Below are 24,453 nucleotides of genomic sequence, written 5' to 3'. Positions count from 1 at the left end.
TCCACGGTTGAGGCTGAGGTTTAATCTCTAAATCCACTTTTACAGCTGCAACTTCAGTAGAAAAAAATATTCTCTTCTTTTCTTTTGAAACTATGATATAAAACATTTACACATTAATCTGTCGTCTCTACACAAACCACGTTTAATCCCTCTCAGAAAAAAAAAAAAGTGTTATTAAAACTGAATTTATCGTTCAAGTAAAGTGGGATTAAAGTCAAAAAATCAAACTTTTCCCTCGTGAAAAAAACAATTTTAACTTTTAACATTTTATTTTATTTCAGGCTGCAACTTTTAAATCAAGTTTATGAATGAACACAAACGAAAGAGTGAATTTATAACAGGTGTTGGGATTATAATCCCAACATTTTTCTATAAAATAAATGTAGTTATAGTGTTTTTATTTGTCGGGAAAATTCAAAAACAGACGTTTCCACACGGTTCAAACGTCTCGTCATGAGATGCATTCAGGGAACAAAAATATATTACCAATGCTGATGTTTGTCAGGTTTGGTGGAGGAGCAGTGCCCTTCTTAACCTCACCACTAGAGGGCAGGCTCTTGAGTTAAACCAAACTTTGGATATTAAAAAAAGATTGTCAGAAAAAAATTGTTTTGTTAAAAAAATGTCAGAATTTTGAGAAGAGAAATTGAAATTTCAGGATTATATATTTTTACATCCTCATAAATCTGAGATTAATCAAAATTCTTGGAAAAAAGTCAGATAAAAGTCAGATTTATGAGAAAAAAAAAAGGTGGAATTCTGATCTTTTTATCGTTGGTTTGCAAAATAAATTCCCATATGACCCTAATCCTCTTCTGTACGTTTTTAACGTTACAGCTAAAAAAGGATCCTGTTTAATCTGACGTCTGTGGGATTATGTAGTGCACAGATTAGAAGTTGTTGAGTTAACTCTTTCTATCAAGGTTTTCAGCTTCATAACAGTATATATTTCCTGGTTTCTTTGCTCTTTTTTTGGAGGAAAAAGTTAATTTAAAGACATTTTCTAAAAACCAACGTAAATCTATGATGGAAACAAACAAACATTCGTCGCAGCCCAAATGACCAAACACTTAAAAATGAATATACGTATGGAAAAAAACCATAATCTGAATCACGAGGTTAAAACCAAACATTAAAGGAGATGATTTTTTTTTAAAATAAAGTAGTTTCTCTAAAGTCTACGACTGCTTTTCCTTTACTTTCCCATAAAAACAACAACAAAACAAAACAAAAGAAAAAGACTGTGGAGAGAAAAAGTGGAGAGATTTTCAAAAAACAACAAAAACGTTTTCAAGGATTTTTCAAGGCAGGAGGAGAACAAACAAACAAACGTCTCTTTAGCTCAAATCACAGCCAGCAGTTACACACACCTGCGTGTGTGTGTGTGTGTGTTCGTGTCCTGCACCAGAGTCCACTTGAGTCCACTTGAGTCCACTTCAGTCCACTTGAGTCCACTTCAGGTCACGATGAGACTCGGTCGAAGGTTTTTAGTCGGAAAAAGATCCCATTTTTTTGTTGTTTTTATTACGAAAAAATCCCCTCTGGAATGGAGTGAATTGTTCCCACGCACACACACACACACACACACACACACACACACACACACACACACACACACACACACACACACACGCGCACACGCACACAGACACACACACACACACACACACACACACACACGCACACACGCACAAACACACACACACACACACACACACACACACACACACACACACACACGCACGCACACACACACACACCACACACACACACACACCTCCTCTTCCGGCAAGGCACTAAGATTTCATTCAAGTTTCTCGTTACACAAGTGCTTTATGCTTCTTCTTCTTTCTTTTAAAGCCTAAGCTCCACAGTTTTGTCGTGTCTCCACCTGTCGGCCAATCACGCGGCTCGGTTGCGAGTCGGCTGACCTCGCGGGGTCAAGAAGGAGTGGGCGTGGGTTTGCGTCGCCTCCTCAGTAACGTACGTGAGAAAACGTCGGTCGCGGCGGCGGAAAAAGAACGAACCAGAGAAGACGAAACATGAGGCAGCAAAAACAGGGTTAGAGCAACATCAGAGGACTCAAGGACTTTCCAGGACCAACTCAAGGACTTGAATGTGTCGACACAGCTTGTCTTTGTCCACGGCGTCCACTTTTTTTTTATTGACGGAATTTTGAGATTGAGTCAGAATTGCGTGATTCTAAATCGGCATATGAGATTAAAGTCGGAATTTTGAGATTAAAGACGGAATTTTGCGATTAAAGACGGAATTTCTGCGATTAAAGTCGGAATTGCGTGATTATATATCAGGCATATGAGATTAAAGTCAGAATATTGAGAATAAAGTTGGAATTTTGAGATTGAAGTTGGAATTTTGAGATCAAAGTCGGAATTTTGAGGTTACAGTCAGAATTGCATGATTATAGCATATGAGATTAAAGTCAGAATTTTGAGATTAAAGCCGGAAATTTTGAGATAAAAGACATAATTTTGCCATAAAAGACAGAATTTTGCGATTAAAGTCGGAATTGCATGATTATATATCAGGCAAATGTGATTAAAGTCGGAATATTGAGATCAAAATCCATGATTTGAAGTTAGGCGTCTGAGATTGTAAATCGGAATTTCGAAATTCAACTCATAATTCCGAGAATTGTAGTCAGGCTTTTGAGATTAAAGTCAGAATTCCATGATTTTTCTCTGACTAATCAAGGACTTGTATGTGCCGACACAGCTCGTCTTCGTCCACTTTTTTTTTTTTACTGATTGTTCTTGGTCAACGTCGGTGTCTTTTTAAAAAAAAAGTCTTTGGTGAGACAGAGGTCGTCATTCACTCTCTTTGCTTAGCTTTACTCGCTCGCTGTTCTGCAACAGAATCTTACGTCGACTGACGACGAGAGAGAAGGAAACTTTCCACACGGCAAGTAGCTATGACGATGACTCTGGTAGGTAAAATATCAACTTTAGGGTGATTCTCAAACACTTTCAAGGGCCTTGAAAACATCCATGGATTCCAAGGAGCTGTGAGAATCGTGCAAATGTAGCTTCAGTTGTGAAAAACAAAGTAATCCATCCAAAAATCCAGCTTTTTCCTGCTTTTAACTGATTGTGATCCTTCTTCAGACGTCAGATGTCAGGATTAGGTCGTTTTTTCCTCACTTGAAGACGTAAAAAAACAGCCACCGTTGCAGGACAAACGGCTCAGTTTTGGGGGTCAGATTCTGAGCGAGAAACAACAATAAATAAAAAAAACCAAAGTAGAACAAAGAGCGAGGACAGGAGAATGGAGACAAAGGGACTTCTCTCTCCGTCGTCTTCCAGCTGCAGCGACACAGGCTGAGGGTGAAGGATGAGGAACAGATGGTCGGATCAAGGCTGAAGAGGAGAAATCAATTCACCTGGTGATTTTCAGAGTGGTTCTGCTTGGCTTCACCCAGGTGTCAGGAAGACTCGGCCTCCTCCTCCTCCTCCTCCTCTGGGGAGGCTGTGGTGGAGCTGCACAGACATGAGGGGATTTGAGAGGCGACAGAGGAGGAGGTGGGCAAAGGTGCAGCCGTGCGGGATGAAGCAGATCAGCAGAGACAGAGGAGAGCGAGCGTTCTCAAAGAGAAGCAGCTGTCACTTTAAAAAGAGAGAGAGAAAATAATCCATCGTTTTTCCCAGCAGCATCAGTTCAGCGTCTCAGACGCCAGGTCGGCCTCAGTTGGCAGCGGCGCGGTTGAATTCCTCCAGCACGGTGCCGTTGGTCTTCTCGAACAACCAGCGCTGACTCGGCGACGAGGCGTCGCACGTGTTCATGAAGACTCGCCGCTCGCCGACGTTCGTGTCCACGCAGCTGTTGCTGACCGGGTGGAAGAGGCTCTTGTCCTGGAGGAGGAAGAGAAAACGGGAAACAAGACTTTATCAGGGATTAAGTCAGGTTTCCGAGACTTAATTCAGACTTCCTGACGTTCAAATTTAGAATTTTTGTGATTTAAGTCAAGCTTTTGAGATTTAAAATTGGAATTTTGAGATTAAAGTCAGAATTCCAGATTTTAAGTCAGGCGTCTCAGATTTAAAGTTGGAATTTTTAAATTAAAGTCGGAATTTTGAGATTAAAGTCAGAATTGCGTGATTTTAAATCAGGCATATTAGATTTTAAGTCAGAATTTTGAGATTAAAGGTGGAATTTTGAGATTAGTTGGAATTCCATGATTTTAAATCAGGCATATGAGATTCACAGTTGGAATTTTGAGATTAGCTGGAAGTTTGGGATTTAAGCCAGAATTCCATGATTTTAAATCAGGCATAATAGATTTTAAGTCAGAATTTTGAGATTTAAGGTGGAATTTTGAGATGAAAGTCAGAATTGCGTGATTTCAAATCAGGCATATTAGATTCACAGTTGGAATTCTGAGATTCAATTCAGAATACTGTGATTTTAAATCATCCATATGAGATATTAAGTCAGAATTTTGAGATTTAAGGTGGAATTTTGAGATTAAATTCAGAAATCTGTGATTTTAAGTCAAACATCTGAGATTTTGAGTGAAAAGCTGTTGAGGTTCCAAATTTGAATTTTGAGATCAATATCAGAATTCAGTGGCCAGCAATCTGTTGACGTCACATTTCTATTATCGGCTGTTTGCAAATTTCACAAATTCAATCCAATTTTAAAAAGTTTTAGTCCTTTTGTTGCTCAGGTATGTTTGTATAGTTGGTGAAAATGATTTTCATCACATTGCCGATATGTTGTGCTGGAAAAAAGGATAAAAGACACTTGGAAGCCGCCACTAATTCAGCGCCCAATAGCGTTTTACACTCCTGCTGAATCTCTGCCACACTCTCGTACTTTTCTGTAGCGCCACAGCTGGTTTCCCTTCATGCCGTGGCAGTCGTAGAGAGTGACCGGACTGTTGTGGGAGATGGCGTCGAAGCAGACCTTCTTGGTGTGCATGGGGTCGCCCACCCGGACGTCCTCTCTCCAGCCGAACGTAAACACCTGCAGGGAAGGAAACATCTCCACTTAAACGTCACAAAGATTCTCTTTCAAAGACAGAAAACATCAGCTCCTGCAGACTCTGACCCGTACGCTCTCTGGATATAAATACATTAAAAGTCCTTTCATATCCGCTTCTTTTCTTGAAGTTGTGAGAGAGAAAAACATTTTTCATTAGCTGCTGTGGCCTTTTCCACCTGTTATTGACTCAGTATTATTTTGGCTCCCGCTGTCGATAAAGAAAATCAAACCATTAACCGGAGATGTTGACGTTTCTCTCTCTGTGAAAGTGCATCCAAACACCACAGGTCAGTGGAGACGTGTGGATAATAAACGCCACTAATTTCTATCAATACCAGTGATTTTTCCACTGCTGAACAATATGAAGATTAATCTATCATTTTTCTTTTGACTTTTTGGATCCCTGACACTAAAAAATGGATTTTAGTAACTATAACAAAATATCTCAAATCTTACAAAATCTACACCAAACCCCATAGAGAAAATCAACGATTTTAACATCACAGCACACAGGAGTTCACAGGAGTTGTTGATCCACTGCTGCCTCCATTACTAAGTTCAAATGTCTTATTTTCTTTAATTCGGCTTTTAAAATCATATGTTTGGGTTTAAATCAGTCACACAAAGTGACCACACGAGGCAGCAGTAGAGCAGCAGCTCCTGTGTCCCCACAAGCTAAAATCACTGAGTTTCCAGCCAAAACACCTGAACTATTCCTTGGTTATGTTGCGGCTCACCTGTCCATGGCTCCAGCTGACCTCCCCTCGCCCCTTCACACAGTTCTCCAGGCGAACGGGCGTCCCGGACACAAAGTGTTTACTCTCCAAACACATGTCGCTGCCAACATTACGGATCTGCAATAATATTATATTGTTTTTTTTTTGGTTTTTGGTTTTTGTTTTAAAGTTCTGTGAAGCTGATGCCATGGTGTCGTTATAATAGCTGCTAATGTAGATGCTAACCATATACCAAACAGTTTATGTCTGAAAAACAGAGGCTGCTAACGTTAAACACCAATAACACCACATTTGGCTAAAATAGCAGCTAATGTCAATGGCGAATGCCACAATGTGTGGCTACAGTAAATGCTAACATCAAACTGCTAACATCAGTATGCATTAGCTGCTAACGTTAAACACCAATAAAAACTTGTTTGGCTAACGTTAGACATGAAAAACACATTATTTGGCTAACAGCTGCTAATGTTAGACACCAGTAACAACTTGTTGGCTAACGTTTAACACTAATAACACATTATTTAGCTAAAGTAGCTGCTAATGTTAGACACCAATAACTTGTTTGGCTAAAGTTAAACACCAAAAACAACTTGTTTGGCTAACGTTAAACACCAAAAACAACAAGTTTGGCTAACGTTAAACACCAATAACAACTTGTTTGGGTGACATTAAACACTAATAACACATTATTTGGCTCAAGTGGCTGCTAATGTTAGACCGGATAACTTGTTTGGCTAAAGTTAAACACCAATAACAACTTGTTTGGCTAACGTTAAACACCAATAACAACTTGTTTGGCTAACGTCAATTACAACTAATTGGCTAAAGTGTCAAGACCGTACCTCCCCCCACGCGGCAGCAGGGGGCTCCACCGGCGGATAGTGCTTGGGCAGGTCCCAGGCCACCTCGCTCATGAACCACTTGAAGTTCTTGCAGTTGAGCCGGCTCCTCAGCTCCTTCTGCGGAGCGACGTCGCCCGCCGACAGGTGGCGATACTCGGGTCGGCGCTGGTAGATGTACTCGGCGTACTCGTCCATCCACACCTCGGCCACGCGCTTCAGGTTCTGAAATCAGAAGAACCGACAACTTCACGGACCAATCCTTGAACTCGGATTTCCAACTTTACGTCATCTATTTTTCAAACCGTGTTCCACTCTCTGCGAGAACGTCTTCTTAGCGACGTTTGTCACATTTCTACAACCGGAAAAGTCAGAGTTTCCAGTTTGCCGACACAGTGAACGGCTGGGGTCGTCACGTCTTTGACAAAAACAGACAAAACTGTCTGTCGTTTCCCACTTCCCCGGCACCGCCGCCCGCGTTTGATCTGATCCGACTTGACAAACTGATCAAAGGCCGCCCGACGCCAACGACGACGACGACGACGACGACGACCGCCGCAGTCGTCGCGCACAAATCTGTCATCATTCCCCGAGAGGCGGCTGATGAAAAAGCCGAGAAAGAGTTTGTCTCAGATCATGAAAGCAGACACGACGCTGAACTCAATTATCTGCTGCTGCTTTACTGGGCGGCCTCTGTAGAGGAGGGAAACGCCTGAAATAACAATAAAATGAGACTCATTTCTTTTAAAATACTTTGATTTAATAGGAGAATTTGAGAGTAAACAGTCAAAGTTTAATTGACGGAAAACCATTTTCCAATGACAATAAAGTCTATTATTCCAGGATGTTTACAATGTATGCACCAAACAACTACATAATAAAAAACTTAATCAACCAATAATCACAAATAAAGTCTTTGAAATTGATTTAAATACCAACACTTTATCGATGTAACTGTATGTGATCGATTTTTTTTTAATTGCGGGGAATAAAATAAATTTTTGTTGCTATAATCAAGGATTAAATTGGTCTAAGCAACAGTTGAACATCTGAAAAAAGTAGAATACAATGATATTTAATGTCCGTCTGATATAAAAGGCAGATTTTTTTTAAAGAAGCACTTCTGTACAGTGCTGAGAAAAGTGTGTCAGTCGAGTCAAAGTCGAGCGTCAGAGACAGATTGTTTCAGCTCTCAGATAAAGGTGAGGTGAGATGAAAAAGCGTGTCCTCTTCACAACGTTCCCCAGGACAGGAATATCCGGACACCAGCCTTCTGTCTTCATACTGTATAATTCACCTGTTAGCGTGGCCTATATACTTCCTGGAAGTGAACTCGGAGAGCGAGTGTGAGAGATTGCAGTGGAACAGGAGACGATTCTGTGCTTCGACAAATATGATTTTCTTTTTTCTGGGTCAGATGTCCCTCCTTTATTTCTTCTTATTAAGTAGCTGCTAACGTTAAATACAAATCACACCGTGCTTGGCCAAAGTAGCTGCTAAACTCAAACGCTGATGTCATAACATTCAAAAACAGTAGCTGCTAATGTCAAACACCCGTAACAACTTGTATGGCTAAAGTAGCTGCTAGCGTTAATCACCACGTTTGGCTAAAGTAGCCGCTAACGTCATAACATTTGAAAACAGTAGCTGCTAATGTCAAACACCCGTAACAACTTATTTGGCTAAATTAGCTGCTAATGTCAAACACCCCTAACACCACGTTTGGCTAAAGTAGCTGCTAACATCAAACGCTGATGTCATTACATTCTAAAACAGTAGCTGCTAATGTCAAACACCCGTAACAACTTATTTGGCTAAATTAGCTGCTAACGTCAAACACCCCTAACACCACGTTTGGCTAAAGTAGCTGCTAACGTCAAACGCTGATGTCATTACATTCTAAAACAGTAGATGCTATTGTCAAACACCCGTAACAACTTGTATGGCTAAAGTAGCTGCTAATGTCAAACACCCATAACACCACGTTTGGCTAAAGTAGCTGCTAACGTCAAACACCCATAACACCACATTTGGCTAAAGTAGCCGCCAACGTCAAACGCTGATGTCATAACATTTGAAAACAGTAGTTGCTAATGTCAAACACCTGTAACAACTTATATGGCTAAAGTTGCTGCTACCGTTAAACACCATGTTTGGCTGAATTACCTGCTAACATCAAACACCCATATCAACATGTTTGGCTAAAGTAGCCACTAACATCAAACGCTGATGTCATAACATTTGAAAACAGTAGCTGCTAATGTCAAACAAACGTGGCTAAAGTTGCTGCTACGGTTAAACACCCATAACACCACATTTAGCTAAAGTAGCTGCTACCATTAAACACCCATAACACCATGTTTGGCTAAATTAGCTGCTGATGTCAGACACCCATAACACCACATTTGGCTAAAGTAGCCGCTAACGTCAAACGCTGATGTCATAACAGTTGAAAACAGGAGCTGCTAATGTCAAACACCCTTAAAACTTGCATGGCTAAAGTAGCTGCTACCGTGAAACACCACTTCTGGCTAAATTAGCTACTAACGTCAAACACCGTAACACCATGCTTGGCTAAATTAGCCGCTGACGTCAAACACTGATGTCATAACATTTGAAAACAGTAGCTGCTAATGTCAAACACCTGTAACAACTTGTGTGTCTAAAGTAGCTGCTAACGTTAAACACTGATGCCTCAGTAGCTGCTGTGAGTTTAGCGCCCCCTATCCCCTGCTCACAAAGATGTACGTTTTTTTTGTTTACGGCAGAATATCCCGTTTTTTTTGCAGACGATAAAAACAAACAAATAAATAAATGGGCTTCCTCTTTATCCCAGTGCTTATATCACATTTGCGGGCGTTTTCATTAGCGCGTAGAATAACTGTCCGCGTGGCGTCTTAACCATCTTGCAGTGCAGCCATAATGCGGCGCGAGATGCTTCCGCGGGAGACTTTAACGAGGGCAGCCTGGAATTAATAACGCAGAAATTATGGACGGGGCCGCGCTGCATTATTTAGCGAGCATTTAGGCCGCTAAATTATGCATTTAGTGGCTTTAATGCGTACAGAAAAGTAGCATCCATATGCTTCCACCACCCCGCATCAATCATTATGGAAGCTTCTAATTTCATCAAGAAATTTGCCTGAGTGGAAATAAGAAAAAATGAGTGAAACGAGCGTCCGTCCACTGCAGGTACTGTTAAGCTCAGACGATAGCTCAACATTAAAGATTTACACCGGAGCAAAGGGAAGTACATCCACCTTAAGTCTCTGACATGTGCACACACACACACACACACTTCCTGTGAGTCTGGAGGTGCAGACACGTGTCTTGAAACACAGATACAGAGCAGTCGTGCGGGAGCGCAGCGTGGAGTGAATGAGAATTCAGGGTTTGGATGAGCCTCGCAGGAGAGTGCAGATACAAATCCTCTCCTCCTGCTGATGCTGATGCTGCCGCTGATGCTGCTACTGATGCTCTCCGAGGGAAATAACCCTCCAGACACACACACACTCCAGTAGCATCGCTCTCTGCCTGCAGCTAAACTCAAACTCCAGGTGAAGCTGAGTTCAGTGGTTCCATCTCCCTCCATGGTGACTGGACTCCGCACGCACGCACGCACTCACGCACTCACGCACACAGACCCAGACTAAGTGCCTCACCTTAACCCTTAAACCAGGTCTCAACCCTGAAAAAAGCACTTTAAAGAAGTGAAGAACGGTCGAGAGACAAAATGTCCCCACAAAGACGGTATTTTCCATTCGTTTGGACCTCAAAAGATACAAATACAAGTACGCAGACACACGCACAAACTTGTTTTTATCTCTTAGTGAGGACATATAATTGATACAATGCACTCCCGAGCCCTTCCCTAGTCCCTTATCTTATCCATAACCCTTATCCTCACCCTAAAACCAGGTCTTAACACTGAACAAGCCCCTTAAAGAAGTGAGGACCAGACAAAATGTCCCCACAAAGACTAAATGTCCCAGCAGAAACATACACACTTGTTTTTATGTCTTAGTGAGGACACATAATTGATAACATGCATTCCCTAGCCCCTTACATTAACTTTAACCTAACCCTAGAACCAGGTCTTAACCCTGAAAAAGCTCCTTAAAGCCCTCTAAAGCAGTGAGGACCAGACAAAATGTCCCCACAAAGACAAAATGTCCCTGCAGAAACATACAAGCTTGTTTTTATGTCTTAGTGAGGACACATTATTGATATAATGCATTCTCTAGCCCCTTACACTAACCTTAACCTAACCCTAAAACCAGGTCTTAACTCTGAAAAAGCCCCTTAAAGCAGTGAGGACCAGACAAAATGTCTCCACAAAGAGAGGTTTGCAGGTTTTTTGGACCTCACAAAGACAGAAAGACGCTGCATTGACGATACAATAGCTGCCAATGCTAACCTGCAGAGCTGTGTTGATATTAGCATGCAGCGCAGCCTCAGTCCGGGGCTAATGGTCAGAGCGCGGGGACAAAAACACAGGCCAAGAGGTTTAATTACAAATTCAGCCCCAGCCCAAAAAAAAAAAAGTGCCAGGTGTCGACGCTGAGTCACGCTTTAATGAAGAGTGTTGAGCTACAGGCGGCAACTGTGTGGACAAATGTTTTAACACAAACACACAGCAAAATAAAGACTCACTAAAAAAGCTGCTTCTTTGTCGCCGTGTTATTGAAATTATTAAAATTTCAGGTTCATTTCACCCGCGATTACAAAGCCATTTGCCCATTTACACAGAGTTCAGTGTTATCTGAATACATGTTTACTATTGTTTCTTAAAAAAACAAACAAAACAACATTAAGGAGCTGGGGCCTCAAACTCAAAATGCCCTGGGGGCAGGTGAACTTCTAGGCTGGACATAAAAATAACTGTGATTACATCTTAATAATAACAATCCATCATGATATTGCAATTAAAAATGTAAAAGTTCATGTATAGACATATATATATATGTAACGGAGTAGATGTGTCCATATTAAATTATGGCAAAACAGTCGCAACACCGCCACCTACTGACATAGCGGGGGGCGTGGGAACAACACAGAGGAGAGAGGATCTTGCTATGGTAAGACGTGCTCTCGCACGGTCCGAGACAATTATTGATTTTCTGGAGTGTTTCATACTTTACACTTTACTGTGTACGACTTTAGTTATGTTTTATGCCAACTGGGTTGAGCATTTCTGTAATTTGTAACCCAAAACACATAGTTTGGAAACTTAGTTAGTGAAGCTAAGCTAGCTTGAATGTTGTTTTCATTTTACGTGTTCAGACTCTGATTGTCCCGACCGAGACTGACTCTAACCCATGCCGATGCTGTGTTGCCTGCTGTGTTGCAGGTAATGTATTATATATATTTTGGTGTTATTTTCAAGAGGGTTTTATTGAAAATTATACCTGTGTGAACTGTTCTTCTTCACATGCCCAGCTAAATGGCACATTCATTTACTAGCCTTGTATTTAGTGTGTATGCCACATCTGATTTGTGTTATTTGTCTCATATTGAATGTTGAATGTGTTCTTCAGTTTAAAGTCATATAATGGATTATGTGGGGGTTTAATGTATGTTTTATAGACCAAAATACACTATACGATCACTGTAATATATATTTATTTATTTTTGTTTCTGTTTTATATAACCAGAATTGGTTATTTTTTTGTTTGCTGAGCTGAGCACAGAGGAGAGAGGATCTTGCTATGACTCTGATTGTCCCGACCGAGACTGACTCTAACCCATGCCGATGCTGTGTTGCCTGCTGTGTTGCAGGAGAATAAACCCCTTATAATCCACCTGACTGTCGTCTGTCATGTATGAAGCCGCGGTAGCGTGGAGCTGCATTAACAGAGAAAAGTGACCCGTCACATATATATACACATATATATATATATATATATATATATAGAGAGAGAGACATATACATGTATATATGTAGTTCACAACCAAAAAGAAAACATATTTTTAAGCTAAATTAATCTATAAATAAGAGAAACAGGCAGAAAAATGACATTAAATCAAAAATAACGTAAAATTGTAGTAAAAGCTTACATATTTTTATTAAATATATTATTAATTATATATTAATGTGATCATTATAACCTAATGTATTACAAAATGTTTAAATATTGTTCACTTTGGGCCAGTTTCGTTATAATTTTAACCTCTTCTTCCCTGACCCTCTTTTTGAAGTCCCTGCTCGAAAAGGACATGCCCAAACTAAATAAAGTAAATCTCTGCAGTTACAAGCTCTATGTGGATTATCTTGCTATTAAAATAAAGATGACACTTGTGAGATTCCACCAGAGGTGTAAGTTTCACTGTAGATGCCACTGTGTCAGAGTAAATGTACATGGAACACAGCATAACTGAATGATTTTTTCTCTCACCTAAAACATTTTTGCATTTTAAAGCAAATATCACCTTTAAAATATGCAGTAGGAGCTTAAAAACACATGGAGGTCATTTAACAACATGTGGACATGAGCTGTGCAAAGTCTGATGCTGCTGAAATGAAGCAGAGTGAAATTACAGAGGTTTTAGTAAAGAGATGTCTAGGCATTTGTCTAGGCCTCTCTTTTGGCACAGCTTGGCACCATCTGTGCCATTTGAGATTTCTTAGGTACAAAATTATTAAAACCCATTTAATAGTATTTATATGTCACTACAGATCTAAAAAGAACTTGTTTTGAAAAAAAAAATAAAAAAAAATATGATAACTCGCTGTAAATGGATGCTCCCTGTGCGGTGCGTAATAACAACTATGTGACTCTGCAGCGTCTTCAGTTACGCAGCGCCATAGCTCTGGCTTACCTTAGTCAATTAGGGTGACCAAAATGCAAGAAAAAGTGGTAAATTGTGCCCCAAAAAACCGTATCAACTCTAAAACAACACTAAAACAAAGAGTCAAAAATTAACCTTTTAAAGTCATTTAAAGGCGCAAAAAATGTGCAGAGCATCACGACTCACCCTGGCCAGACTAACCCCACCGGGAACTTTGTAGGGGACGTACTTCCTGTAGATGTGTCCCACCCTGGAGCAAGGGATGTCCTCCATGCGTCCACCACACATCCACACCTACAGAGACACAGAAACCTTCTTCACATGTTGTAGACTTCAACTTATAGATTCACAAACAACCTGAATTAACCCTTCATATTTACATTTATCTCTCTCTCCAAGAGTCAGAACAACGTTTTAAAACGGTTCCACAGAAAATGCTCAAAAGTTCTGCGAGTTTCTCGACTGCACAGGGAGCAGAGAGGGTGACTGACATCAAAGAGAACACGCCAGTCAATCAGGCTTAGCTAAAATGATAAAGACGTGGAATTGGATTTGTTTTGCTACTCAGGGGGAAGAGGAGTCTGTAACGGAGTGGAAGTCTGAAATGTTGAAGATGTTTTCTTGTTCAGATCAATCGCAAAGACACGAGGTCACGGATCATAATGATAAAAAAAGATCTGTTTCATGCTATGAATTCATGTGATATTCATATTCAGTATTTGTATTGATGTTTTATACAGGCAGTATTTTTTATATACTCCGATTTTCACATTTTGTGTTTCTACTATCCAAGCAACAGGCTCCGCCCAGAGAGACACCACCCTCACCTTCCTCTGAACGTGGTAGTGGCCAAAATATATTTGCGGGAATTATTTTTGAATCTTAAATGCAAACGGTCACGTTTACGTTCTTTCTTGTACCATTTGCTTGTTCTACTTGTATTTTTTTGCATTTTTGTTGATTTTTTGTCACATATCGACCTCTGACCCCTTTGTACCGTTGTCACAAGTGTCTTTACCCAATGTGTGATGAAAAAAAGTATCATCTAATCTAATCTACAGCCGACAATGTTCAATACAAACAAGCTAAACTTGAAGAACCACAATCCACCACCCGTGTGTTTCTACTTTTGCTCCACACAGACTAACTGAGCGGTTAAAAGTGTAGAATTGTAGAGATGCGGTCAGTGTGTGTTTGTCTATTCTGCATCGTTCCTCCCCGTCCTGATTCTCCAGAGTGGACATCAGCTGGCGGCTGTTTTCTATTCAATTACTCCCTGTCAGGTCTGCTGCACCGCAGCGGCACGGACAGACCGAATCTGGGGAAATAACAGATTAAATCCACCCTTTTTTCCACATCTCAGTGTTGAGGATGAACGACCTGCTGCTCCTCCTCCCTCCTCTTCATCCCTGCACTGAAACACTTGAGTTTAATAATAACAGGAGCGCGTGGCTGCAGGGGGATCAAGAGCTGGAGTCAGCGGCAGTCACATTAAATTGAAAGTCTTATCACTCACCTCGAAAACACACACACACATACAACTTCTTTAATCTGCTCACCTCCAAACATGAACACATGAAACAGAGCGGCATCACCGTCTGACCTCGATATCGCTCAGTCAGAGACCTACAAACGATCATTCGGTGAGTATTCTAAACTGCAGTGCATGGGAGAGCGAGTGAAAGTAATGCAGGGCTTCGTTCTAACGAGATGCATTCAAAGATCCCGGTAAATTTAAAGCTAAAGCTTCGAAGGAGCAAGTGAAAGTAATGCAGGGCTTCGTTCTAACGAGACGCATTCAAAGATCCCGGTAAATTTAAAGCTAATGTTTCGAAGGAGCAAGTGAAAGTAATGCAGGGCTTCGTTCTAACGAGACGCATTCAAAGATCCCGGTAAATTTAAAGCTAATGTTTCGAAGGAGCATGTGAAAGTAATGCAGGGCTTCGTTCTAACGAGACGCATTCAAAGATCCCGGTAAATTTCAAGCTAATGTTTCGAAGGAGCAAGTGAAAGTAATGCAGTGCTTTGTTCTGACGAGACTCATTCAAAGATCCCGGTAAATTTAAAGCTAAAGCCTCGAAGGAACGGCTTTGAGATGCATTCAAGGCACTCCGTAAATGGCCTTACGTCTGCAAACACACAGGCATTCAAAGATCCCGGAAAATGTAAAGCTAAAGCTTCGCGGAGCAGCTTCGAGATGCATTCAAGGCACCTCTTAAATGTCCTCAAGGTTTGCTTTTAACGACTGCAATCACATTTGTTTTGTACCTTCGTTGTGAATTTTAATAATCAAGCGAATAATCAAATGCTCCTCCCTTCAAAAAAAACATAATCTTGGTAACATTTGGCAAGTATTCTAAACTAGTGCATGGGAGTGAGTGAAAGTAAAACAGGGCTTCGTTGTAACAAGATGCATTCAAAGATGCCGGTAAATTGAAAGTTAAAGCTTCGAGGAGCAGCTTTGAGATGCATTCAAGGCACCTCATAAATGTTACTGCATTAACTAGGTGCTTACTAACATAAATAAGTAGCATAGTAGCTCTTTATTCATAATCATTAAGCATGTATTTACACCTTATTCTACCTTTATTAGGACATGAATTAAGATTAGTCCAACATAAGTGTGCGGTGTAAGTGTGTTCACTTACATGCTTAATAAGTGTGTTCACTTACATGCTTAATATTTACTAATTAAGGGCTAGCATGCTACTTATATGCATGCTAGCACATGTTCCCTAATCTAAAGTGTTACAATAGCTCAGTATTTTCTCTGGTGAAAAGTTTGAGAACCACTCGTGTTAAGTCGTGTTTAGAAGCCGGAGAGAATCCTGTTATTATGGTCTGTAGATGTGTACGACACGGACAAAGAATAAAATATCGCAGGCTGCGAATTCTCAAAAAGTTCCCTGTGGAGCTTTTGAGGTCTACTGTGTGTGTGTGTGTGTGTGTGCGCGCGACTATATATACATTTGCTTTTCTTTCTCCGGTGCAGCAACAAAAACACCCCGCAGATGTTTTCAGGCTGTGTTCCAGTGATAAAGAGCTGCTGGTCATAACAAGGTAAAGAACACAGTGTGAGCTACGGCGGACTTTAACCAAAAATAAAGCACCTCTGAATAGAACTTACAAATACTTCTTGAAGATCTGCGAAGCGTTTGCGCTTAAAGGACAAAGAGTCAGGACAGAGAAAGAAGTGCAGACGCAAAAAAACGATGATTTTCCACCTGCCTTTTTATACACATCCTATTTAAAGGTAAAAGACAAGTGGAAAATGGAAACGTGGAGTCTTTTTGCACATTTGCAAGTACAATTTCTGTTAAAGAGGCGACCACAGCTTCATTTTCCTCTCCTCGGAAAACTTTTGTCACCTTCACGGTGACTTATTTGACTTTTGTGACCCAAATCACAAAGTAAATCTCGACGTATTCTGACATATAAGTGTTTAATTGCTGTAAACACAAACACATTAAACGCCGTCATCCCCCGTATCGAAGCCAACTCACCCCCTACGAAGGCTCAAAACGATTCTGACAGCAGAATTAGATTTTTGAATTCTTCAATCTCAACAGACAACAAAAAAAAAGCTACTACTGCTGTCAACTTGGAGTCAAAAATCGGGCGGCCGCCTTTGTCCGTTCACATCTAACGACCTTTGTGCTTAATTGAGTCGGACGTTAAAAGTCCTTACTAGTTCAAGGCAGAATTCAATTATTGTGACGGCGTTCTGCTGCATCTGTCCAGCGCTCATTGACGGAGGCAGCGAGGAGGAGCAGGAGCAGGTTCTTAACATGCCGGCCATGTCACGCGCACTTACGGCCACACTACAGAATAATTCATGCCGAACCATCAGACAAAAGCATAATCTAATATGGATTTCTGAGTATGATTAATGTGGAGAGTCGTCCGGGACGCGGCAGAGCGAGTTAGGCTCAGGATCGCCGAGACAAGAGCTTTCACGGCAACAGGAATCTCTCGTCTCATTTCCTCAAACAATCTCTTATCTGGTTAGCTAAAGAGCGGCGGGTAAACACCGTGAGTTATCGCAGAGGGCGAGGGAAACCAACGATATTCAGTCAAACTGTCATTATTTGATTTGTTCAGGGCAAATTGAGGGATTTTTAAATAAAATAATGTTATGTTATGTTCGTCGTTATTTAGAAGTAGTTACTATTAGGAAATTAAATGCAAGTTTTTTGTGCTATCTTTGGTTTAGCTAAGTGTAAACGAGTGTTTACGGTCACCTTTCATACCTTACATAACCACCACTTCCTTTTCAACCTGGCTTTCAAAATAAGAGCCACTGACATATATATATATTATATAAAATATAATACACATTTCCATTGTGTTGAGTTTACTTCTGCAAACGCACATTGAGTCCACTTTACTTTCTATTAATTCAGTTTTTCCAGTTTAGGCATAATGTAACACTGCCACCTGCTGGATTACCAGAAAAAGTGCATCTATGCTAAAAGGAGAATGATGTTGAACAGTAAAATAAACAAAAACTTGAGGCTAGAATCTCAGAAAGAAGCAATTTTTTTTGCGTCCATTGTTTTCAATGGGGACATTTTTGTCCTTAAGGGTCTAAGTGTTAGCATTCTTTTGACACAGTGTCTTTGTCAACATATGGGTCAAATGTTTTCACTATCAGGGTAATGTGTAATGCTGCTGCCACCTTGTGGTAAGAGATGTACGACAAATAAGGTATTCTAGCACATAAATCCTTTATAAAAAGTTGTTTACTTTTTATCTAAGATTTTCCAGAGAGCTTTTGTTGATGAATAACTCTATTTTTGTTGTTGTGCATTTTTTACCTTGAACGAGATCTCGTACTGCTCTCCTCCCCAGATCTCCAGGCCCGTGTCGTAGCCGCCCAGCTCCCAGAACCACTGCCTGTCCACGGCAAACAGTCCGCCCGCCATCACCGGAGACCTGCGAGACACAGTCAGACACATTTTAACAGGACAATTATCTGCTCGCTCACATCAGGTGATAACGAGTGACACGAGGACCAGAACCCTGACACCAAGACCCTGTTACCCTAACTGAACAGCTTCAGAGTCCATTGGGATGGTTGGGGGGGGGGGGGTTGGGGGGCCATCTACTGTTTGTTAGCAGAAATCAAGCCTTGTCAGGAGGTCTTCGGGTACTGGGTTCAACATTATATCGTTATTAGCGATGAAGCGAAACGACCGTCTGACTGAGCAAGGGTCAAGCCACACGCGAGCAAACATCTGAAAAAAAACAGACTTGGAAAGTCTGGATATGAGTTCCAGAAGAAAACTTTGGTTGGTTTCTCGACTATAGAAACATCTCTCCCACGGAACTTAATGGAATAGTGGACAACACAAATTTAACCTTGCAAACAGTTCTAAACACTGTTGCTCCTCTTAAGAGAAAGGTTATCACCCGGGATATGTCTGCCCCGTGGTACACTGCCCAAACTCGAGCGTTAAAGCTCAATACGCGGAGGTTAGAAAGAACTTGGCGTTCCACACATAATGACAGTCACTATGTTTAAGTGGAGCTCTAAACTGAGGCAGTAACACTTCAGTCCCCTGCACTACAGTAAGGAACCTAGGAGTTCTGTTTGACCAGGATTTATCCCTGGATGAACACATTAAGCAAATATGTAGAACAGCCTTCTTTCACCTTCGCAACATCAAGACAATTAGAAATATGATATCGCGACAGTACTCTGGGTTACAAGGGTTTTTTCCTAGTTTTTCCTTACCCTGGTCGAAGGTCTAAGGACATAGGATGTTGCCAACCCTGTGAAGTCCCGTGAGACAAACCATGTTTTTTAAACTGTGGGCGATACAGATTGATTGATTGATTGACTGATTCTCTGCAAATGAAGGAGAAGAAGTGCAGAACTTAAGGCGGTAAGACAAACCAAAACAGTTTTTCAGGTATTTCATCAAGTCATTGTTCTGCAGCCAAGTCGGATTTTATATCACTGCATCTGATCGTGAAAAAGCAGAGGCTCAGAGGCAGAGTGAAGAGTTCAGATATGTAGAGGGAGCTTGGCGAGCTGCTGCTGCTTATGCTGCTGCTGCTTATGCTGCTGCTGCATCCAAAGGAGCCAGTTGAGTCGATGGTTGCCGCATCTGATTAGGAGGCCCTCCTGGGTGCTTCTCCACTGGCAGTTTTCCCAGACACCGCCCCCAACTGGGGAAAAGACCCCAGGGCAAAGAGCTAGAACTCAGCGGAGGAATTATATTTCCCATCTGGTCTGGGAATGAATCGGGATCCCTCCGGAGGAGCTGTAAAAGCTTTGCCAGGGAGAGAGAGAGAGAGAGATACACCAGTCTCCCCAACAAGACCATCAGACAGCTACAGCTTCATTAGCTGCTGTTGCTGCAGTACTTTCAGAGCACTAACGCTGGGCATTACCTGTACACTTTTAAATGAGTTTTGACCAGATTTGGAGTCAGCGGAGTTGATTTTCTGCAGATTTCAGCTCTCAAACAACTGTCTGGGTGAATTTCTTGATGAGGATGTTTGCGCACAGATGAATCACAGCCATGACTCCGTTCCCCCAAGATTGAAATAATAAAACAAAACAGGAGAGCGTCTGAAAAAAAAAAACCATGGCAACATGATGCTGAGTGTAACGTGTGTTGTTCGAGCAACTTCTGCAAGCAAGCGTCGTTTAATCACGCGAGTCACGTCTGCTCGCGGGATTGCACGTCGTATTTCTGTGGCAGGAAACGAGGAAGAAATTCGGAAAAACCTAGAGAATCCGGTGAACCTAGAGAACCCAGAGAAGATGGAGAACCCAGAGACCATGGAGAACCTGGAGAACCTGGAGAACTTAGAGAACTAGGTGAACCTGGAGAACCCAGAGAATCTGGATAACCTGGAGAACCCAGAGAATCTGGATAACCTGGAGAACCTAGAGAAACAGGTGAACCTGGAGAACCCAGAGTATCTGGATAACCTGGAGAACCTAGTGAACACGGAAACCCTGGAGAACCCAAAGAACCTAGCTAACCCAGTGAACCTGGAGAACCCAGATAATCTGGATATCCCCAGAGAACCTGGAGAACCCAGATCACCTGGAGAACCAAAAGAATCCAGAGAACCTAGTGAACCTAGAAAACCCAGAGAACCTAGAGAACTTGGAGAACAAAGTCACGCTGCTGCTGCTGCTGCTGCTGCTGCTGCTGCTGCTGCTGCTCTGTTGCTTAGCAACTGCTTTGTTTTGCTGCTAAGGAACGACTCTCTGGTCTGGCGGATGATTTTAATTTGTGAAACAAAAAAACTAAAAGAGGCAAGAATTGTATTTTTTTCAGCAGAGGAAACGTCTGAAGAACTTAAAAACACACTGTTGGAGTTAAAAAAAGAGAAGAAAAAAATGGACTTAAGTCAATGGTCCATGAATATTCTGACTCACTGTTTAGATTAAATTTGAAACCCTCAGGTTGAAATCGTCCCCCTCTCTTTTTTTTAAGTCCACTGACCTTGGAGAAGACAGACGGGAGTTCAGGCCTGAGCTCACGGCTAAATGAAACATCCAGAGCCAAAGGGAGGACGACAGAAAGAGAGAGGGAGGAGAGGAGGAGAGGAGGAGAGGAGGAGAGGAGGAGAGGAGGAGGTGATGAAGCTGACAAAGACACAGTGACAGCACCATGAGATAAAATCACACACACACACCTCACATGAGATGGATTTTGCCACTCCGCCGCGCCTCGTCCCCGCACTGCAGCAATGTCAATCAGGATGAAAATGAAAATCTTTGCCACTCAAATTAGATTTGCACTGATGAAGGTCATTTCATTGGCCAAGAAGAGCCGACTAATTCACTCAAATGAGGATTGATTGGGACTCGTTTCTTCTTCAGCCGCCGCTCTCTCCATGATCCCTCACTGCATCTCCACCTCCTCTCACCTCAAACGGCCCTTTGGCATCGAAACGCAGAGACATGTTGTCAAACCAAATCCCCCCGACGCCCGCAAATGGAGCGCCTGGCATCACACGCAAGTGATTTGGCCTTAATAGCGGACGCTGTCTCGGTGAATAGTTGATTTATTCTGCCCTCCCATTACTTAAAGGTTACGTCTCGGTGTGCTGCGGCGTGCGCGGGAAGGTCACGGCGGTCAAAAGCTATCAGTCCTGTTTGCGCTGGAGTATCGCTACCAGGGGAGCTAATATTATACAGTAATGTTCTTCTGCCTTTATGATTGGTCTTTGTATAACTCGCATGTCCTCAGACGGGAGTGAAATAGAACATGTGGAGTGTAGAACGTAGGATAATTCACTTCAATTCCACTTGGACAAAGAAGAAGATGAAATAAATCAATTTTTTGAGAATAATGCAGGGTCTACAGCAGCTACGAGATGCATTCAATGACCAATGGGCGATGTCTTAATCTCTTAAGAGAAACAAGGTAAACAGGAAGTTGATTCTCTCCTCGCGTCAGAGCTTCAGGTTCTGCCTCTTCAAAATAAAACGCAGCCTTGGGAGTTTTCAAACAAAAGGAACGCCCCATTACCTTGGAGGAGCAGAACATGTTCCTACGTTGTTTGGGTTAGCTAAATACCGTGTAGAGGTTGTTATGGACTGCTATTAATAACAACCTCTCGCCTCGAATCCATGTTTTCTTTCTGACTTCTTTCTGCAACGTGGTGAATCCTGGAAAATATCCCCAGAAATCGAACACACCGGGCGTCGTACTCACTCAAAGGGTTCACTGGGGTCGTCGTTCTGCAACCGGGCGGGGATGGGGATGCGCTTGTAGTACATCTCCCAGTCGAAGGCGCCGCGCATGGCGTTGCCCGCCTGCGTCTCGTAGCCGAAGTTGTCGTGGTCGATGACGTCGATCATCGGGCACACGATGGTCTTCCTGTTCTGGGCGATTCGGTCTAAGAGACAGAGAGAGAGAGATGAGTTTGTGGAACAGTTCGTGAAGAAAAGTTGTTTCTGGAGAATTTTGGCTAAAAAGAAATATACTTAAAATTCCAAAATCAACGTATAGTTCCAAAATGTACTTATAATTCCAAAATGTACTGATAATTCCAAAATGTTATTATTGTTTCAAAATCTACTTATAATTCCAAAATCTACTAAAATGCCAAAATCTATTTATTGTTTCAAAATCTACTCATAATTACAAAATGTACTTACAATTCCAAAATGTACTTAAAGTTCCAAAATGCACTTAAAGTTCCAAAATGTACTGATAGTTCCAAAATGGTATTATTGTTTCAAAATCTACTTATAGTTCTAAAATCTACAAACATTTCCAAATCTACTTATAGTTCTAAATTGTACTTATAATTCTAAAATCAACTTATTGTTCCAAAATGTACTTAAAATTCCAAAATCTACTTCGAGTTCCAAACAGAAACTGTCTCACTTTCTCTTCTTTGTCCTGTGATACGTCAGAGTTTCTTCACATCAGGATTTTGTGGTTCAGACGTTTGTAAAAACGTCTAAAAACAAAACAAACTACTCGACAGATTTCCACAGAACTTTGTGGAAGTGTTGGGTTCAGGCCAAAGCGAGAACCCATTACATTTTGGCCCGGATCCTGGATTAGGGGGCAGACCCAGGAGTTGGCTTAAGCTGCGAGGCTTGATTGAATTTAGGTGAGTGTTGGGGGATTCTGACGGAGGCCTGATCTTCCTCTGTGAGACGCTCACATTATTTTATTTACTTTATTTTATCTGCTGAAACCTTCACTTAGACGCCATTAACCCAAATTACAAAACTGCACATCCATCGCTTTTGTGAATATTTGGTGGTTTTATTTCAGCTCCATTGACTGACTTTTTCATTTCTTTTAATGTAACTCCTCAAAAAAACCTCCCATATTTTAATTAAACTGCTTGCAGGAACAGTTAAAGGTAGGAGTGATGTGATTCATGGAGAAGATACTGCTTTAATGTGAGCTGTGGGTGTTTTATCGCACAAAGGAAGCCTGAGCAACTCACACTGAATTTATTTCATGGTGCTTATGTTTACTTAGGTTCATATGAAATACAAATATATATATATATATATATACATATATATGTAGATGATTTGGTTTCTACATTTATTTCTGGACCAAACAGAACTGCGTCATGATGGAAACACAGCAGAACTGAAAGTAGATGATGTGTTACAGGCGACTTATTGTGACTACTTATTGTTTCAAAATCTACGTATAGTTCCAAAATGTACTTATGGTTCCAAAATCTACTTAGAGATCTAAAATCTACATAAAATTTTAAAATCTACTTAGTGTTCCAAAATGTACTTATAATTCCAAAATTTACTTAAAGTTACAAAATCTATTTAGAGTTCCAAAATCTACCTAAAATTCCAAAATCTACCTAAAACTACTTAGAGTTCCCTTCAGGCGACAGAAACACAGTGTTTCCTGAGGTCTTTTTGAGACAAACGGCCAAAAAACATGGTGTGGAAACTCAACCCTGAACCAGGATTCTGGACCAAACAGAACTGCATCATGATGGAAACACAGCAGAACTGAAAGTAGATGATGTGTTACAGGCGATTTCCAGGCGACTTATTGTTTCAAAATCTACTTATAGCTCCAAAATTTACTTATAATTCCAAAATCTACTTATAGCTCCAAAATTTACTTATAATTCCAAAATCTACTTATAGTTCTAAAATCGACTTAAAGTTACAAAATCTACTTAATGTTTCAAAATCTACTTAAAACTCCAAAATCTACTTAATGTTTCAAAATCTACTTAAAATTCAAAAATCTACTTAAAATTCCAAAATCTACTTAATGTTTCAAAATCTACTTAATGTTTCAAAATCTACTTAATGTTTCAAAATCTACTTAAAATTCCAAAATCTACTTAATGTTTCAAAATCTACTTAAAATTCCAAAATCTACTTAATGTTTCAAAATCTACTTAAAATTCCAAAATCTACTTAATGTTTCAAAATCTACTTAAAATTCCAAAATCTACTTAATGTTTCAAAATCTACTTAAAATTCCAAAATCTATTTAAAATTCCAAAATCTACTTAATGTTTCAAAATCTACTTAAAATTCCAAAATCTACTTAAAATTCCAAAATCTACTTAATGTTTCAAAATCTACTTAAAATTCCAAAATC

At 40.8% G+C, this 24,453-nt stretch overlaps 1 protein-coding gene across 1 annotated transcript in view; it reads right to left on the bottom strand.

Moving 5' to 3' along the window:
* Window positions 1-3,701: 3,701 nt before the first annotated feature.
* The window catches only part of LOC310927385 (polypeptide N-acetylgalactosaminyltransferase 10-like), a gene marked incomplete at its 3' end in the record, with an annotated part of 79,556 nt that continues 58,804 nt past the window's right edge, over window positions 3,702-24,453 (bottom strand). Inside the window, exons 6-12 of the mRNA XM_083889680.1 lie at window positions 22,054-22,237; window positions 18,184-18,301; window positions 13,553-13,660; window positions 6,581-6,802; window positions 5,739-5,855; window positions 4,834-4,983; window positions 3,702-3,869 (exon numbers count right to left, since the gene is read on the bottom strand). Of these exons, the coding sequence (XP_083745806.1) occupies window positions 3,702-3,869; window positions 4,834-4,983; window positions 5,739-5,855; window positions 6,581-6,802; window positions 13,553-13,660; window positions 18,184-18,301; window positions 22,054-22,237 (1,067 nt within the window). The remainder of the gene's footprint in view (window positions 3,870-4,833; window positions 4,984-5,738; window positions 5,856-6,580; window positions 6,803-13,552; window positions 13,661-18,183; window positions 18,302-22,053; window positions 22,238-24,453) is intronic.

Source organism: Microchirus variegatus (assembly GCF_963457635.1).
Source record: "Microchirus variegatus genome assembly, chromosome: 5".
NCBI classification, from domain to species: Eukaryota; Metazoa; Chordata; class Actinopteri; order Pleuronectiformes; family Soleidae; genus Microchirus; species Microchirus variegatus.
Note: the sequence above shows the minus strand (reverse complement) of the source record. Positions and strands in the feature narration are given on the sequence as shown.